The following is a 19,239-nucleotide window of genomic DNA, read 5'->3' as shown; positions in this document are numbered from 1 at the left end:
TATGGTGAGTGACACTTGTGCTCTAGCAAAAATGGTAATTAACTGTGAAAAAGTTGTATTACGGAAATATAAGCCATTGCCTCTCCCTTGGAAAAAACAGATCTTAATCTGTGAAATGCATTAAGCTAATTCAAGTGTACATCAAGTTACATTTAGTTTTGAATAGGGGTATTTTTCTTCACTTACTGTCCTGCAGAGTCAACAGGAAGTGAGAGGAAATAATTCCAAAGCAAGGTGAAATACCTTACAGTTGCCACCAGAGCATGTGGCCCGATTAGAAATTTTCTCCCATCTCTTATTACAACTTTAGATTTTTGTGTTCCCCATCACTTTATGTACTTGGATGGTCAGTATCAATAGCGAAGAAGAATTACAGGCAAACAGGAGTAAATATTTGATGGGAGTGTTAATACTTCCCCATTCTATTCAAAACTAAAAAAAAAGTGGTTATAAATCTTTACCTAAACCCAGTGAAATAACTGGCCTCAGGTTATACACAGAGGTGAAACAAATCCACCTACATAAGCTGTACCTGTTTATCTGCAGCCATTTGTCCTTTACATCCTTGTAAAACTCAGAGATGAAACAGATTTTTCACAAACTCACAAAGCAGGAGGTGAGGAGCTGCAGTTACACACTGCGCAAGAGCTCTGAGGGCTGATTGGAGGAAAGTGATACACTTCCTCACACAGCACACAGGAACAGAGTAAAGGTTATCATACACAGACTGTGCGCTGGATATCCCTCCGTTGTCACCTTTTTAGCTCTTAGTGTCAAGAAAACTTGTCAGAAGTGACTGACACTGTTAACAGAGGAACAAGACAGCAGAGAGAAATAACAATCAAGCTGGCCGTAGACGGTTTGAATCTTGGCTCATTCAACAGGGACAGGCTGAGACTGGATCCATGTGTGGACAAGCTGATTGTACCCAAATTGATCGATTGACCTGGGTACAACCAGCATGTTGGATTGTTCATGCAATTATTGCCAGCGGCTACAGCTGCTAGCAATATACCACTGTGTTCTCCCGACAGGAATGGATCCCCACGGCCCCATGCTGGGAGAAGACAATAGCTTAGTGGGAGGGATTCCTCCATCAGCACTGACTATATTGATGGGGGAATCAAGAGATATTTATTCCTTGCAGGAAGAAAAAACACGCCATCTATAGCCAGCTGTCATACTTAGGGGAGAGGCAAGTAAACATTATAAAAATATGTGCTTTGTCCAGATTTCATGTCTAAGGTTTACAACCATGGAGCTTCACCTAAAAGAGGAAGTTTTGTTTTAAGGCTTCGTCACCCACTCCCCATTAAGGATTGACACCTTTGGGGAGTGGGTACCTGATTTTGACAGGTACCTGCTCCCACTTCCACTGTGATCGCCTAGGTGATCGAAAGCTGAAGTTCTCCTCCCCCCATCTCCCCGCAGTCTTCCGGGACACGTGACAGGTCCCAGAAGACTGCAGGACCATTGACAAGGCGCAGTGCTGCTCGTGCATGCGCAGTGGGTACCTGGCTGTGAAGCTGCAAGCTGTCTCAGCCGGGTGTCCATACGTAATTTGCTGGCACTGGAGGCACAGGACGTCCAATGAATCTGGCTGAAATGAGGACACCTTGGATCATGGGACATGTGAGTGGCTGTTTTTAAAAGTCAGCAGCTACAATTTTTGTGGTTGCTGATTTTTTGTTTTTTCACCGAAGACTGGAGCTCCACTTTAAGGTTTTCCATACTCTTCAACTATATTAATAATAATTATAAAATATACATATGCTGGTAACATTCTCCACAAATGGATTGCTTGATCAGGTAAACTACATTTAGGAGTCCTTTGGAAAATCAGTAACATCTTCATTCTGGTCTTCTTGGAGAACGTAAAAAGACAAATAACTATTTAAATCCTCATCGCTGGAGACTTCTAAAGACATAATAATATGGAGCTGGGAAAGATATTATAAAGTCCTTGTGTCTGCTGAACTCAGTATATGTAAAGTATCCACAATGTATCAGTTACACAATGTCACTGAAATACTGTGCTGTGGAGGGGGAGGGAACGACTGACTTGGGCTCCCAGCGGCTTGCTCAGAGGCTGAGCCAGGTGCTGCTAAAGACTTTGGGGTGAATCCCAACTTTAAAGTCGGGATCTTGACCCAGTCTGGAGCGGCTGAGTGCCGACTGCCAACAGTTTGACTTCAGCCCCCTGTTGGCTGAAAATGGGTCACAGGAGTGCAGAACGAACTGCACTCCTGTGATCTAGCCTGGAGCATCTGAGCGCCGACAGCCAACAGTTTGACTTCAGCCCCCTGTTGGCTGAAAATGGGTCACAGGAGTGCAGAACGAACTACACTTCTGTAATCCACAGGAGAAGTACAGCCAAAGCTTATTTTCCTTTAATTACGATACTTTTTACTTTTTTTTTTACCAATGTTATTTTTTTTATTCTGTCACTTCACTGCACATTTTTAACATACAACATTGTAAACTGTAAAAATGGAGTCCATATTTCCCTGATGAAATTATGCGATGTAATGTTAGAATCTTTGGAATAAATCATTAAAACTACATAAAAAATAACAATAGTTTAGTTGCTGCCACACCAATCAGACTTTACTTTTGGTATTTTGTAAAAATTAAACAAGAATTCAAATGTATCATTACAGGCAACACAATCAATTGCATGCATATTTAGTTTTTTTTTCAGTTATAATGAATACTGTTAGTTTAGCTCCAATACAGTTTGTCATTTCAGGTAAATGAGTAAAAGTTATGGGCACTCCAAGAAGAAAGACCAAGACAAACACACAGTACACCAGGGAGTATCATAAATCAAACCTTTATTCTACAATGTAAAAAAGAAAAAATACACGAAGTACCTCATCAGCAAGTATATACAGTAACACTGAAAGAAGAAAGATAAAAAGATTGGCAGTCACAACTTCATAGCCCCAAGTATCCCCGATGAGCTACTGTGTGCTGTGCAAAAGCCAAAATATTTCAGTAGTGTCATAGGGCGACCCTTCAGCTGTTCTGGATCAGAGCATGGGATCTCAAAATTCAAAACATAAGCACATATATAGAATATGGATATGTATCTACAATGAAAACTGCCATTGCAATACCCCATTACAGATTGTGTTTTTAATTAGATAGCAAATCCAAAAAGTAAATATGATGCAATCTTGAATATCCACACAGAGGACAGTAATACTATACATTACATTTGGCTCTGTTTTATCTCTTTCAAGATAAAAATGACATGACTATGAGACCACAGCAGTGCAAACAGTTGAATGTTCTGTGTTCTGTGCACAAAACATTACCGCCATCAGTAGTCTAAGGCACAGCATCAATAGAGTTTGTATTTTCTTTCCTCCACTGCTCTTGTCTTGACCATAGGAAGGAGTGATTTTGGCTTCTGCCACATAAAGACAGGCTTTCTTTTACATTACATTGTTGTCTCTTCCCATTCAAGTTCAACATCACCTATAATAAAGAAATAAAAGAACAGCATGAGTGTTGACTGTTCATATGCAAATACAAAATCTGCTATTGATTCACTGCCATGTTGATTTTTTTTATACCACCAAAGGTTTTGCCTTGTATAATACAGGCTCTATTTTGCACCTGGACCCCTTTTTCTGCAATCCTCCTTTGCTGTCCAGAATGTGGCCTAATCCCCTATCAGAAGCCTGTCTGCTTAGTGGTACATTACAGAGTGAGAGCTAGGAAAAAGCATTTACATTGCATACTTTTAAATAACCATTTTATGCCAGTAGCCTCGGGAATAACTTTTGGCACTGAAGCTCCTCATCCAGTTGTGGTGCTATAAATCAGCTTAGGTGTCACTGTTATGGACACGATGCTGTCTACACACAAAATTCCATACATATATATGTTAAAGAAAACAACCAAGCACTTATTCTTCTCTTTGGCAACCATAGCAGAATTATAGATCATGTTCTTTCCACTCATATGCAAATTCCACTCTTGTATTAATAAACATTCATACGACCATATTTATTTATTAACTTGCCATCTTTTTTAAATTTGCTGTAGCAATATATGTTTTAACTCTCACATTGAACATACATTTTACAGAGCAATGATCAATTGTACTTGGAACAGAGTTCGGCAATTCTGTAAGTGGCTATATTTTTATTATTGTATCATAAATAATCTAAAAAAAAAAATTAATTAAAAATTGCTAGAAATTGCTTTTTCAAGATTTTCTAGTAAATTCAGTCCCGCTTCTACTAGGCTACTGACCAGTGTAAATATTTAAAACCTCACTCCAACCAGATTGTTTTTCTGCATAGCGAATTAAACGGTTAAAAGATCTGGTACTTCTTTACTGATGGTGAGTGTGTGGTTCCATCAAGGTGATTTCCTGTCACTTTCTGTATTGGTGACACCTCCCCACAGGGGACACAGGGGACAGGGTCTGAGGGGAAATCTTCCCAAAAGGGACACAGACAGCAATAAAAACTTGACAAAAGTTTCAATCCATCCCTACTTTAACCAAAATCTTAAACAAAAAAGAAGGAAGGATTATGCAAAAAAAGTTATATTAAGGCCCCGTTCACATTATCATGTAGCAGGAATGAGCATTCCCACTACGTGATTTAGACATTGTGATTTTATTGCGATTCCATGTGTCACATAGGGCAACTCATTCACTTGAATGGGCTGCCCTATGCGTGTTTGTCACCCGAAAAGAAGCTCCTGCTCCTTAATAGGCGATAAGCTTCACACAATTTGTAAAGGCAAGGTTCACAGCGATTACATTGCTATCCTGTTGCGCAACAATCATGGCAGAATTGCATCGCGTCTGGGGTGCCATTGAAGGATAATGGCATCCAAGCGCACACTGCACATTGTGCTGTGATTGCCATGCGATTTGGATTCTGCTCGAGATGCCAAATCATGAACTGTGAATGCAGCTAAGAGATTAGCTAATAAATTCATACAAAATCAATAAAATAACATTCAAATGTGTTGCTAAATAATTGTGACTTTCCATCAGAACAATCACTGGGCCTTAAGAAGCAAGTTTGTGCAAAAGCGGAAAACTTTAAATCTATAGATGCGAGTTTTCTTTTGGAAACTTGCTGCACACAAAATTGACAATTATTTTTTAGGTGTAAGGGAAATGGAAGAAAAGACAGAGTTCAGATAACTGTGTTTGAAGGAAAATGAAACACGTTGGGTACAGTGTGTATCTGCTTACCTTCCATGGCATCCAAGGAGTCCATTTTCTGAAGGGCAGAATAATTAACAAAGCAGATGGCCTGGTTACTGCCTTTGCTTGCTAATAAGTCCAGAACACACTGGTATAAAAATATATACTGGGCCTATAGATGAGAAAGAAGATTGTTAGCATTAGTGAAAAATTAGCATTATCACCTTCATATAAAAAATCTACATATACAGTAGCATTCAGTAATACAATATGACCTATTTATTTTGATAGAGAGTATTTGTATATTTAATTTTTTTTCTATAGACATTCCAACTGTTTTTTATATCTAACAGGTCACAACAAAGACTAGGGCCATCTATACACAGGATATACTGTACATCTCAAGAAACATGCAAAGCTAAGCACATTGCTAATTTGTCTAAGACTTGTAACTATTTTAAGTATGTGCTTTAGTAAGTGTGATTTTATTTTTAGATGGCTAACGTTTGTGTACCTAAGCAAAATTGGGCAATTTATTGTTCTTCCAGCAAGATCAAAAGTTGTATACTTTTCCAGGAAAAAATAGAAAACTTGTGTTCTTGTGTTCAGACAAAAAAATTCTGTTTTACTTCTGCAAGGACAGGAATTTATAAAACCTTTATGACCTCCTACAAAGAATAGCTCAGATATGCATCAGCTAGTCAAGGTTTGCCAAAAGTGCATCAAGACAAATAATAACCACAGACACAATAGTGAAGGTTCTAAATAAGCCATGCCTTTACTGTAGGTAGAGGTGTGCTTGTTTAGGACATGAGACTTTAGGCCAAGTGTATTGGCGTCTTTGCTAAGTCTTTTTTATTTTTTAAGTTTTGTTGTATTAAAATAGGCAACTTGTGTTCTTGTGATAAGAAAATTCTGTTTTACTGCTGTAAGAACAGTAATTTATAAAACCTTTATGACCAACCTATAAAGGTAGTCAAGGTTTGTCAAAAGTGCACCAAGACTGTCAGGGCTCCCGGGTATGACCAGAGGTGTGTGACTGACGCAGGGAAACGCAGACTTCAGATATGTTATAAACAATGTAATTTATTAACACTAACCATACAAACATAAACGCAGTGCAATACTAAAACATAACACAGTGCAAACAAACCAAACCAACCACCCACAGATAACAGTACATACAATGCAAGCGTCGTCAGGCAGGCCGGGTCAATATCAGTCGGGCAGGTAGGTACAGGGGGAGCAAGCGGAGAATGGTCGGGGTCACAGGCCAGGTTCAGCAGGTAGCGGGCAGCGTGGTACAGAGGGTCAGGCAGAGGAGAATGGTCAGACAAGCCAGGGATCAGAGCAGGGTCAGCAGAGAATCAGACAGGAACAGAGAGCAGGAACAGGATACAGGGCCCAAGAGAAACACAACACCAAGGCAGAGTCTGCAGGTCTGAATGTCCCTTAAATACACCAGTATAATTAGTTCCAGGTGTTTGACTGGCTGCAAGGTTGAGTCTCTGATTGCTGGGAGCACCCGCTGGCCAGCCCTGGTACTGCAGCTCATAAGGCAGCTGAGTCCCACTATTGCTGGCCAGTCCATTCCTGACAGTACCCCCCCCTCAAGGAGCGGCCTCAGGACGCTCCAAACAGTCCTAGCTGGGCAAAATGTTCCACCGCCCGGGTCTGGTAACTGGCGGGATATCAAAGACTGGCACACCGGGCAGGACTCCGGGCAGCGGCACACCGGGCAGAGGCACATCGGGCAGGACTCCGGGCAGAGGCACATCGGGCTGGACTCTGGGCAGAGGCACATCGGGCTGGACTCCGGGCAGAGGCACATCGGGCTGGACTCCGGGCAGAGGCACATCGGGCTGGACTCCGGGCAGAGGCACTACGGGCAGCGGCACACCGGGCAGAGGCACATCGGGCTGGACTCCGGGCAGAGGCACATCGGGCTGGACTCCGGGCAGAGGCACATCGGGCTGGACTCCGGGCAGAGGCACATCGGGCTGGACTCCGGGCAGAGGCACATCGGGCTGGACTCCGGGCAGAGGCACATCGGGCTGGACTCCGGGCAGAGGCACATAGGGCAGAGGCACACCGGGCAGAGGCACACCGGGCTGGACTCCGGGCAGAGGCACATCGGGCAGGACTCTGGGCAGAGGCACATCGGGCAGGACTCCGGGCAGAGGCACATCGGGCAGGACTCCGGGCAGAGGCACATCGGGCAGGACTCCGGGCAGAGGCACATCGGATTACCAGGCGAAGCAGCAGGCAGCGGGCCACCACGCGGAGCAGCAGGCACCGAGCCCCCAGGCGGGGCAGCAGGCACCGGGCCCCCAGGCGGAGCAGCAGGCAGCGGGCCCCCGGGTGGAGCAGCAGGCCCCGGGCCCCCGGACAGAGCAGCAGGCACCGGGCCCCCGGGCGGGGCAACAGGCATCGGGCCCCCGGGCGGGGCGACCAGCATCGGGTCCCCAGGCGGGGTGACCGGCATCGGGCCCCCAGGAGGGGCGACAGGCATCGAGCCCCCAGGCGGGGCGACAGGCGTCGGGCCCCCAGGCGGGGCGACAGGCATCGGACCCCCAGGCGGGGCGACAGGCGTCGGGCCCCCAGGCGAGGCGACAGGCATCGGGCCCCCAGGCGGGGCGACAGGCATCGGGCCCCCAGGCAGAGCGGCGGGTGCCGGGCCCCCAGGAGGGGCGACAGGCATCGGGCCCCCAGGCGGGGCGACAGGCATCGGGCCCCCAGGCGGGGCAACAGGCATCGGGCCCCCAGGCGGGGCAACAGGCATCGGGCCCCCAGGCGGAGCGGCGGGCGCCGGACCCCCAGGCGGAGCGACAGGTCTCGGGCCCTCAGGCGGAGCGGCGAGCGCCGGACCCCCAGATGGAGTGACAGGTCTCGGGCCCTCAGGCGGAGCGGCGGGCGCCGGACCCCCAGGTGGAGCGACAGGTCTCGGGCCCTCAGGCGGAGCGGCGGGCGCCGGACCCCCAGGCGGAGCGACAGGTCTCGGGCCCCCAGGCCAAGCGGCGGGCACCGAGTCACCAGGCACGACAGTGGGCTCCGAGTCAACTGGCATGACCGCTGGCACTGGGTCAAACATTGGATCGTCTGGCTGGACAGCGGGCATCGGGTCACCAGGCATCAGGTCATTTGGCTCGACAGCGGGCACCGCGTCATCTGGCAAGGCAGTGGGCTCCGAGTCAACTGGTATGACCGCGGGCACTGGGTCAGACATTGGATCGTCTGACTGGACAGCGGGCATCGGGTCACCAGGCATTAAGTCATTTGGCTCGACAGCGAGCACCGCGTCATCTGGCAAGGCAGTGGGCTCCGAGTCAACTGGCATGACCGCGGGCACTGGGGCAGACATTGAATCGTCTGGCTGGACAGCGGGCATCGGGTCACCAAGCATCAGGTCATTTGGCTCGACAGCGGGCACCGCGTCATCTGGCAAGGCAGTGGGCTCCGAGTCAACAGGCACGACAGTGGGCACCGGGTCATCAGGTACCGGATTGTCTGGCTCGACAGCGGGCATCGGGTCACCAGGTATGACAGCGGGCACTGGGTCACCAGGCATCAGGTCATTTGGCTTGCCAGCGGGCACCGCGTCATCTGGCAAGGCAGTGGGCACCGGGTCACCAGGCATTGGATCGTCTGGCTCGACAGCGGGCATCGGGTCACCAGGTATGACAGCGGGCACTGGGTCACCAGGCATCAGGTCATTTGGCTTGCCAGCGGGCACCGCGTCATCTGGCAAGGCAGTGGGCACCGGGTCACCAGGCATTGGATCGTCTGGCTCGACAGCGGGCATCGGGTCACCAGGTATGACAGCGGGCACTGGGTCACCAGGCATCAGGTCATTTGGCTCGCCAGCGGGCACCGCGTCATCTGGCAAGGCAGTGGGCACCGAGTCACCAGGTACGACAGCGGGCTCTGAGTCAATTGGCACGACAGCGGGCATCGGATCAGGTACCGGATCATCTGGATCAACAGCGGGCATCGAGTCAACTGGCCTAATAGGATCGTCAGGCTGGATCAGTTCATCATGCTGGGTAGAGGCATCAGGCTGAATGCCGGCGTCCGGCTGAGTAGAGGCTTCAGGCTGAGTAGAGGCTTCAGGCTGAATAGAGGCTTCAGGCCGAGTAGAGGCTTCAGGCCGAGTAGAGGCATCAGGCCGAGTAGAGGCATCAGGCCGAGTAGAGGCTTCAGGCCGAGTAGAGGCATCAGGCAAAATAGAGGCTTCAGGCCGAGTAGAGGCTTCAGGCTGAAGAGAGGCATCAGGCTGCGTACAGGCATCAGGCCGAGTAGAGGCATCAGGCTGAGTAGAGGATTCAGGCTGAGTAGAGGCTTCAGGCTGAACCACGGAAGGCAGGTTCACCGGTTTGGATACTGGCAGGATGGTATTGGTTGGAAAGAATTTTCGCTTTTTTCTGGTTTTAACTACTGGAGCACTGCAAGTAAACGCAGGTCTGCAAACGAATGGAGCAGCTGGAGACAGAGAAGAACCGGAGGATGGAACAGGAGAGGGAGCAGTTGCTACAGAGAGCTTTTTTACAGGGTTAAAGGCAGGATAGGTGCAGCGAGTGGGAACAGGGTACTGACATGCGGTAGATAGCAGGGCAGGAGGAGCTGTTGGGAATGCAGGAATAGAGTTTTGAGGAAATAGATTAGAAGCAGGACTGGGTTTTTGTAAGCTGACTGAGGCTGGGTGCAACAAGTCTGTCCATGTCTGTAGTATGGGTTGAACAAAGCTGAGCTTACACAAAGCCTGTCTGACCAAAGACTGCACTGCGTTTATACAATCTCTTAGTGTCTGTGGTGAACATGTAGCATAATGCTCCAGAAAGTAACCCACATCATCCTCTAATAACCACACCAGGGACTCTACCTGGTCTGCACTAAATGGTGGCAAAAATTCAACCCTGCATTCGGAGGTACCAGATGAAACCAACTCAGCACAAACCTCAATCAAAGGCTGCACCTCAGAGAACTCTGTGCCCTGATCTACTAGAACATGAGCGAGCCATATACATTCTAGCAGTTCATCCCGGGTATACTCCTTCAGAGTTTGATAAGCATACTCCCTGTCATCAAACACTAGCAGATATAAATACGCAACCTCATCCAGATCCATCCTTCCCATCAACAAGCCAAGATGGCTTCCCTGTGCAGCCACTTCTGGTCAGGATTGGCCTTGGTGTAATGTCAGGGCTCCCGGGTATGACCAGAGGTGTGTGACTGACGCAGGGAAACGCAGACTTCAGATATGTTATAAACAATGTAATTTATTAACACTAACCATACAAACATAAACGCAGTGCAATACTAAAACATAACACAGTGCAAACAAACCAAACCAACCACCCACAGATAACAGTACATACAATGCAAGCGTCGGCCAGGCAGGCCGGGTCAATATCAGTCGGGCAGGTAGGTACAGGGGGAGCAAGCGGAGAATGGTCGGGGTCACAGGCCAGGTTCAGCAGGTAGCGGGCAGCGTGGTACACCAGTATAATTAGTTCCAGGTGTTTGACTGGCTGCAAGGTTGAGTCTCTGATTGCTGGGAGCACCCGCTGGCCAGCCCTGGTACTGCAGCTCATAAGGCAGCTGAGTCCCACTATTGCTGGCCAGTCCATTCCTGACAAAGACAATTTCCAAAAATTTCCAATAAACTCAAATTTAGACATAAATTTAGGCCAAAATGTATTCTACTACATGTCTTTGGTAAAAAAAAATCCCAATACTAATATATTAGTGCTGTATACTGTATATTAATTGGTTTGTGTGAAAGTTATAGCATCTACAAACTATGGTATATATATTGTAATTTATGCAGCTTTTACTTTCTGACTGCCTATCACATTTTTTGAGGTGCTAAAATGCCTTGGCAGTACAAAAACCCTCCAAATTACCCCTTTTTGTTAAGTAGACACCCCAAGGAATTTTCTGAGAGGCATGCTGAGTCCATGGAAAATTTTATTTTTTGCCAAATATTTTTGGAAAATGGCAAACTTTTTTTTTTTTTTACATTTGCTCACACATGCCATGGGTATATGTGGAATTACACCCTAAAACACATTCTGCTACTTCTCCCGAGTTTGGGGATACCAAATGTGAGAGGCTTTTTGGAAGCCTAGCCACAAACAGACCCCCAAAATCGAATGATCACCTTTAGGCTTTCAAAGGGCATATTTCCTCATGTCACTTTCTCACTACCTATCACAGTTTTGGAGACCCTGAAATGCCAGCATAGTATAAACACCCCCCACCCCTTTTTGGAAAGTAGAAAATTTGATAAGAGGCATGGTAAGAATTTTTCAGATATTTTTTGCACAGGGTTTTGAAAAAGAAAAGAAAAAACAATTTTGTTTTCTTTCTTTAGTTTCCAAAAACTTGTGGCAACAAATGAGATCTGAAAAATACTTACTATGCCTCTTAGCAAATACCTTGGAGTGTCTATTTTCCAAAAAGGGTGCCTTTTGGTGGGGAGGAGGGGGGATGCTTCTACTATCCTGGAATTTTATGCCCAACATTAGAAGCTTATGCCACAATTCACCCAATGTTGTAACTGGGCCTATCATTTTAAAGCAGAACTCCAGCCCCTCACCCCCAAAGCATTTCTTGGATCTTTTTTTAAAAAGTGTCCTATACATACCCTATAGTCTTCAGGCTGGTCCAGTGATGTCACATGTCCTTCCTTTGTGGCGGCAATGGGCGATTCTTTCTGCTGGACTGAGTAGCTCTCATGTAATGCTGTGTTAATATTGCTTAGTCCAGGAGTACTATGAGCTCAAACCCCAAGGTGGTGTGTCCATGATAGTCTGGGTTCACATTTTGAGTAAAACTATGATTCAATGACCAATTAATCCATAGAAATGCTCCTTCTCCACACTACTTCTCTGTATGTCATGGGCTATAAATTCCACTAGAGTCTATGTAGTTTAAAGAATATGTTACTCTAACATTTCATATTCTTGATATGTGTCCACACTAGACCGAAGAGCACATTCATCCCAGTGTGGACAGTTTTCTGGTTGTGCTGGGAGAACAGCCTGCCTGTCCTCCAATGGCCAAGACTTCTGCAGATACCTCCACCCTACACTGTCATTCACTGGGAAAATCACTGTACTGCTGTTTCACTACCTCAACCTCTGTGTTTACCAAATATAAAAAATAAAGGTATTTACATTTTTTATATGTACACAAATGTTTTGCCATGCTTTTCTATTTTAAACTAAAAGGGCTATTTTACAAGGTAGGGGTTCAGATATATTTACATTTTTGCTGTATAAGTATTTTTAAATGTTTTTACATTGTGCATTTACACACTAATATAACAAAAGTACAAAGGGGTAGGTAACAGCAGAATGTTTCTTTACTTACCAAATTTTGTACCATACACATTCTTTCACTTCTAAGTTCTGCTACAAGCCCATAAATATCCACAAAATCATGGTGGTTAATGTGTTGGATTAAATGATCCAGTGCAATAAACACTCCTGCTCGTCCAACTCCCGCACTAAAATAACAATATTATTATTTAATTGATAAAGGTAGTACAGCACACTTTTTCAACATTTTAAATGCTTTTTACAGCAAAGGTTTGGAAATCAAATTCATGTACTGAATGAGGAGGCACATTTGTCCTTGGGCTCATTTTAGAGCTGCAGCAACCTATACTTTCTTTCCCCACGGGTCCATTCTACTACTATTTAATTTGCTATTGGGAGTATGGAGAAAAAACTTTGTGTATAAGCTCCAAGTTGATTCTTGTTGGAGCTATCACGGGGTTGAGGACTTTTTCCCTAACCCCATATGACAGTTTTTGGTGCCTGAGAAACCAACTGCAAAGTACACACATGTGGGGGTGTAAAAGAAACTACAGGCTCTCGTATACCAGGAAGAGCCACATATTTATTGTCACTCCTGGAAGTGAATGAAGCATCAAGGGAGTGAAGGGAAGGTGAGTATGTGGTGCTGCCAACAATTAAGCCATTCTGTCACTTTACTCTGCATGGGAAAAGCACACACTTACTGTGTTTGTAACTGTGTCCTCGTGTTTTACAGACATATGATATTGCAAAGAAAGCATGCCTAGTGGCAATGAAACCAACCATACACCAGTATACCAGAGTTCACAAAGTGTTGGTGGCCCTTTCATATTCTAGATGTTTAAAATATAACTGACCAAAATAACATAATGGAAGGCCCTAAAACCACTGTAACTTCAAACCACTTATGAAATGGTGAAATGTTTGTGTCTTATCAGTTACACTTTTAAAAAGTGGCTGGTGGAACCTCATTTTTTGCTTATATCTATCTCCAAGCCTCTGGTAGTAAGCTTGTTGAGTTCAGAGACCTACTTTGGCAATTATAGGGGTCCTACTGCTTTGGTTGGGTTTTTACTATATAAGAGAAGCCCCCAAATATCCAAGCTGGGTAGAAACAGTGCAAAACAACAGCAAAAATATCCCAACATCGGGAACCTAAATGATGAAGAATGTCAGTGATTAGTTTTTCATGTTACTGCTTCAAACCCCTGTCTGGATATAAGTGATTCACAAAGCATGACTTTTAAAAATGTTTGAAAAAATACTAAAAATGCACTGTATACTAATTTTTGTAAATATCTAATGATAAGAATTAGCAGTAAGTTTCAGAATATTCCTTAGCATTCCTTATTTTTGTTTATGTTGTTAGACTCCCATAGTATAGATCCCCATAGTATAGTGTTGTTAGACCCCCATAGTATAATCATAATGTACCTGCAATGTACGATTGTTGGTGTATTTTCGTGAGGTCTGCTTCCTCTAACCATCTTTACAAAATGAATTAAAGCAGTTGTGTTTTCTGGAACTCCATGTTCTGGCCAAGAAGTGAAATTGCATTGACGAACCATCATAAAATCTCCATGCTGCAATAAACCAAAGAAGGAGGTACAGTATGTAAAAGTCAGAAAAATATATAAGTGGGTGGGAAACATAGCATTTTCCTCGCCTATTTTTAACCGTTAGCTCCTACAATAGTCACTTCTGACACGTAAGCCACATTTTCTCTACTGCTTCTGAGAAGACCTAAGTGTTCCCTAAGTGTTTCAGTGCCTTAACAGAGGCAGCACTCTATGCATAGTGACATTTCATGTTATTTGCCATTTTTTGATCTTTTTCAAATGTGAAAAAAATCTGGTAACACTACACTGTGTGGTATTAGCTAATAAATAGTACGTATGTATAGTGTATATGCAGGCACATTTTTTCCAACTAATAAGAGTGGTAATCCTGGATTTAATATATTTGAGGTACATTTTGAAAACTTGTCTTGTGTTCCAAGATATCATAGTAGAAAAAGTCTTTCCCACCTTATGTCAGTAAGATTTTGGGCTCACACACTTAGCCCAGATAAATGGTGAACAGATTAGCAAGAAAAGGAAGGGTTAAGCAACACCACACATTCAATACATTTATGAAATCTCATTCAAAGTTTCATACAGGCTTTTGAATGTAGTTCTACTACAACAGCTATAGAGTAGCTGTGCAGGGATTGATGGAGTACATTAGCCAGTTAATTTGACAGGCAGCTGGAATAGAAGCTAAATTAGTTCTGTTTAGCCATGATACCTTCTGATATATTACAAACAAACAAGCACATGTATTAACCTGACAGCCCTGTAGGAGAAATACAGCTACATGGCGACGCAGGTGCACAAAATCACGTATATATACGTGATTTTGCATCTCCGGGTAGGGCGTGCACACGTGCCGCCATTCACGGCTGCGGCTGTCAACCACTGGGTCCAGGCTGGTGATTACTTGCCAGCGCCCGGTGATTGCCGAGCATCTCCGATGGGGAGGAGAACTGTTTGTAAACAAAACAGTTCTCCCTGTCAGCTTGTGCACACTGCTTTGGATGCAAAGCAGAATGCTTATAGTGAAGCACATGGACACAGCACACAGTTAACCCCTTGATCGCCCCTCATGTTAACCCTTTCTTGCCCAGTGCCATAAGTACAGTGTTAGTGCTTTTTTTTTTAGCACTGATCACTGTATTGGTGTCACTGCGATGTCAGTTCCCCCCAGTGTCAGAATGCCAGCTGCAGTCCCGCTATAAGTCACTGATCGCCGCCATTACTAGTAACAAAAAAAAAAATCCCAGTGTATATACCGCCATTTGTAAATGCTATAACTTTCACATAAACTAATTAATTGACACATATTGGGATTTTTTTTATCAAAGACATGTAGCAGAATACGTTTTGGCCTAAATTTATGACGAGATTAGATTTTTAAAATTTGTTTACTGGACATGTTTAATAGCAAAAATTTAAAAATATTGTTTTTTTTCTCAGAATTGTCAAGATTTATTTTTTTTAGCGCAAAAAATTAAACACGCACAGGCGATCAAAGACCACCAAAAGAAAGCTCAATTCATGGGAAAAAAAGGATGTAAATTTAATTTGGGTGCAGCTTTGCAATTGTCAGTAAAAATAACACAATGCCGCAATGCAAAAAATGGCCTGGTCAGGATGGGGGTAAATCCTCTGGAGGGCAAGTGGTTACTAATAGAAGAACATCCATCTTTGTTTTTTTTTTAGTCATTCTTTTGGAATGGAACTAAAGCCTCGTACACACGATGAGAATATTGAACAAATGATTGTCAGGTTTTTTTTGGCACGCTAGGCTCATATTGAAAATGGAGAGGTTACTAAAGTTACAAAAATTCTTGAGTGACAGAATACAACTTCAGAAGTTATGTAATGTATTATATTGTAATGTTACGTACTCTTTCGTTTCCAAGCATCTGTGGTCGTAGTCACTCAATTTTTTTGGGATGAATACTGTACTGATTAAATGAAAATTGGTCGATCTGGTATTCAATGAAAAAACATTTTCTTGCTTGCCCTTTCAGATAATTTCACATGAACAGATTATCAGACAATCGCTCCGTTTTCTAGGCTTACTAGGCTTAAAGGATAAGTTCACCTTTTTAAAAAAATTAATAAATGCACATTTTGTTATATTTATATTATTTTAAGGAGTCTGGAAAGCATTGCAAAAACAATCAGCAGATAGCTGGTGTCATGCATGACTCCTGCAGACTGTTATTGTAAGCTGTCTGCTGTACATTGTATGGGCAGGCCAGCTTCACACTGACAGGAAGAATCAATGAACTACTACTACGCTCAACAGGGCAGTGGTAGTTCATTGAGAAATAAAAGCCAACATCCGCAACGGATGTAGTTTCTTGCAGTTGATTCATTCACAGAAGTCTGTAAATAAATAATGAGGCTTTGAAGGCAAGAGTCCCACATGGCTGTGCTGTTTTCAAAAAATGACAGCTGGTACAGGGAACTTCCCCCCATACTGCTGTCACTCACGCACACACACATGGAGCTCAGATCGCTGAGCCATTGCAGGAGCGGGAACATGTTACATGTTCCACTCTAAAAACAGAAGAAAAAATATGGGAAAGTATTGACAGTAAGATAAGTGAATTCATTACCCTTTCAACTTTAAGGTCTCTAATGGTCCAGTCGATTTGAACATCTTCAACAACTTTGGTGATCACAATATCCCCAAAAACTGTCACTGGTTTGTTGTCCTCTGGCCAGTATTGATGACATCTGATCTGTAGAAAGAGTACCAAATTAATATAAACTGTAATATATATATATATATATATATATATATATATATATATATGTAATAGTTTTAAACTTACTCTGCCCTTTTCGAAGCACTGAGTTAGCATCACTACAGTTTTTGCTCGCGTTTCCCAAACCATTCTCCAAAAATCTCCCACAGTTCCAGCCAGTGGTCCTTGTGTAGCAATGAATTCATTAGGACAAATATACCCCTGAAATGACACATATTGTTATGGACCAAACTCTGAATAAATTATAACAGTCTTGTTTTTCAGCAGCACAAGGTTTTTTTACTATCATGTATTCTATGCATGAAGATAAAAAACGTTCTGTGTATAGTAGTGCCCCCAGCCCTCCTAATACTTACCTGAGCCTCATCTCGATCCAGCGATGTACATGAGAGCCTCGACTCTCCCGGGCCTCTCCCTCCTCTTTGGCTGTAGACAGCAGCTGTATCCATTGGTTCCCTTTACTGTTAATCACAGCCAGTGAGCCAATGAGGAGAGAGTGGGGGCAGGCTGAGCCATGCTCCGTGTGTGAATGGACACACAGAGCAGCATCTCTGGTGCAAGCCTGCTTGGGTGCCCCCATGGCAAACTGCTAAATGTAGGGGCACCAGGCAGGAGGGAGGGGCCTGGAGTGCTGAGGACCCAAGGAGAGTAGGACTGGGGCTGCTCTGTGCAAAATCATTGAACGAAGCAGGTAAGCATGACATGTTTGTTATTTTAAAAAACATTTAATATCAATCTAGGCAGCTATTCTAATACGGTATTCTAACAGGATCATCTACTTTAGCCATTCATCTGTCTATAGTAGGGGAAATGTGTAAAAATATTACCTGTGTTACAAGAGCCCAGCCCCACCCGTTCTTTATTGTGATTCATCTTATTGTTATATTTAAGAATTTAAATGTGACCCTTTTCTGATCTGCTGAACTAGTAATCTGTGATTTTAGCAATCCCTCTTCTCCCTTAGAATTGGGTTATGTAGGAGTTTATTTACTAAGACTGGAGCATGCAAAATCTGGTGCAGCTCTGCATAGAAACCAACCAGCCGAACTTCGAAGCTGATTGGCTACTATGCACAGCTGCACCAGATTCTGAGGGCACCAGTTTTAGTAAATCTCCCCCAAATTGTAATGTAGGAGTGTGCATTCTCACTATAATTCAGATAAATGAAAAAGATATGGAGTAAACTCTCTATGATGACTGTTATGGCAGCTCCATAAAATATATATCATACATATTGTACATCATAGTTAATAAAGACTCTGCTGTGTGCAGACAGTAGAACTAACAGCGCTAAAATTAAATACGATTAAAGTGGGGAATTCTTTACTGAAAGTGAACATGGGGTGCTGAAACTTAGAGTTGGGTCTGGAGTACACTGATCACAGTGGGTCACTTGCTCTGCAGTTCATCCATTCTGAAAACGTCTTGAATTCTTTTCGGGCAATGCAAGGCATTCTATGAATGGAGAAGGTATGGATGAATATCACAATCTCCCCTCCTCCAGTCACAGAATACCTTGCATTCATTAAAGAAAATGCAATACATTTTTAGAATGCACAAGCTGCAGAGCTAGCGATCTGCTGTGATCTGTGTTCTGCAGATGAAACTGTAAGTTGCAGTGCTGGACATTCCGTACAGACAATACTGTACGGGGGGGATGAAAGTAAATATATTACAAAACACAGTAGTATACATATATTGCACACACTTTATTAGTCGTAGTTTATTTCTACAGTGCAAGCAGCCAAAAAATGATCAGCTTTAATGAATATGTAAACCCAACATGTTATATTCCTGATATGTCCCTGCTGTACCATGTACTTGTATTGCTTCCTTTGTGTGAAACCCCTGGTGTTCCTTCTAGTTCCTCTGCTTTACTATTAAAAACTGACCACACTAAGCATGAGAGCACCACTTTCACTGGGAAGATCAGTGTACTGCGGCTTCTCCTCCCCCAGCTCTCTCTGCATCTGAGAACAGAGGGACTGTGATCACTTAATAAAAATGGGAAACAAGGTTTTTAAAAGTTTTCTTTTAACATCTATGCACAAATGTTTTGCAATTTATATTTTAAATTGAATGGGTTGTTTTACAAGGTGAGGGTTTACAATCATGTCCATCAAAATTCAAGACACCTTAACCACTTGCCGTCCGCCTTCTGTTTATAAATGGCAGGACGGTGGCACTCCAGGGGCGGGTTGCCGTTCATAAACAGCACCTGCCATTTCTAGCTGTGCGCACTCCCTGGGAGTGCGCAGCACCGCAATCCGGTGCCCGCTGTGTTCTCCGGACTCAGTGAAACACTGATCGTCGGATGGGATCTCTGTACGAGGTCCCGATCATGTGATCACTGATTGGCCAATCAGTGATCACATGCAAAGTAGTAAACAAGATGTCACTTGTGACATCATTGCTTA

At 44.0% G+C, this 19,239-nt stretch overlaps 1 protein-coding gene across 1 annotated transcript in view; it reads right to left on the bottom strand.

The window, feature by feature from the left end:
- Positions 1-2,817: 2,817 nt before the first annotated feature.
- PTPRQ (protein tyrosine phosphatase receptor type Q) overlaps positions 2,818-19,239 on the bottom strand; it is a 221,273-nt gene continuing 204,851 nt past the window's right edge. The window contains exons 33-38 of the mRNA XM_089652140.1: positions 16,889-17,023; positions 16,670-16,795; positions 13,936-14,084; positions 12,554-12,689; positions 5,228-5,351; positions 2,818-3,483 (exon numbers count right to left, since the gene is read on the bottom strand). Of these exons, the coding sequence (XP_089508266.1) occupies positions 3,446-3,483; positions 5,228-5,351; positions 12,554-12,689; positions 13,936-14,084; positions 16,670-16,795; positions 16,889-17,023 (708 nt within the window). The 3' untranslated portion in view covers positions 2,818-3,445. The remainder of the gene's footprint in view (positions 3,484-5,227; positions 5,352-12,553; positions 12,690-13,935; positions 14,085-16,669; positions 16,796-16,888; positions 17,024-19,239) is intronic.

Source organism: Staurois parvus, unplaced genomic scaffold (genome assembly GCF_062004578.1).
Source record: "Staurois parvus isolate SC_StPar_1 unplaced genomic scaffold, SC_StPar_1.0 ptg000025l, whole genome shotgun sequence".
Classification (NCBI taxonomy): domain Eukaryota; kingdom Metazoa; phylum Chordata; class Amphibia; order Anura; family Ranidae; genus Staurois; species Staurois parvus.
This window is presented reverse-complemented; position numbering and strand designations above follow the sequence as displayed.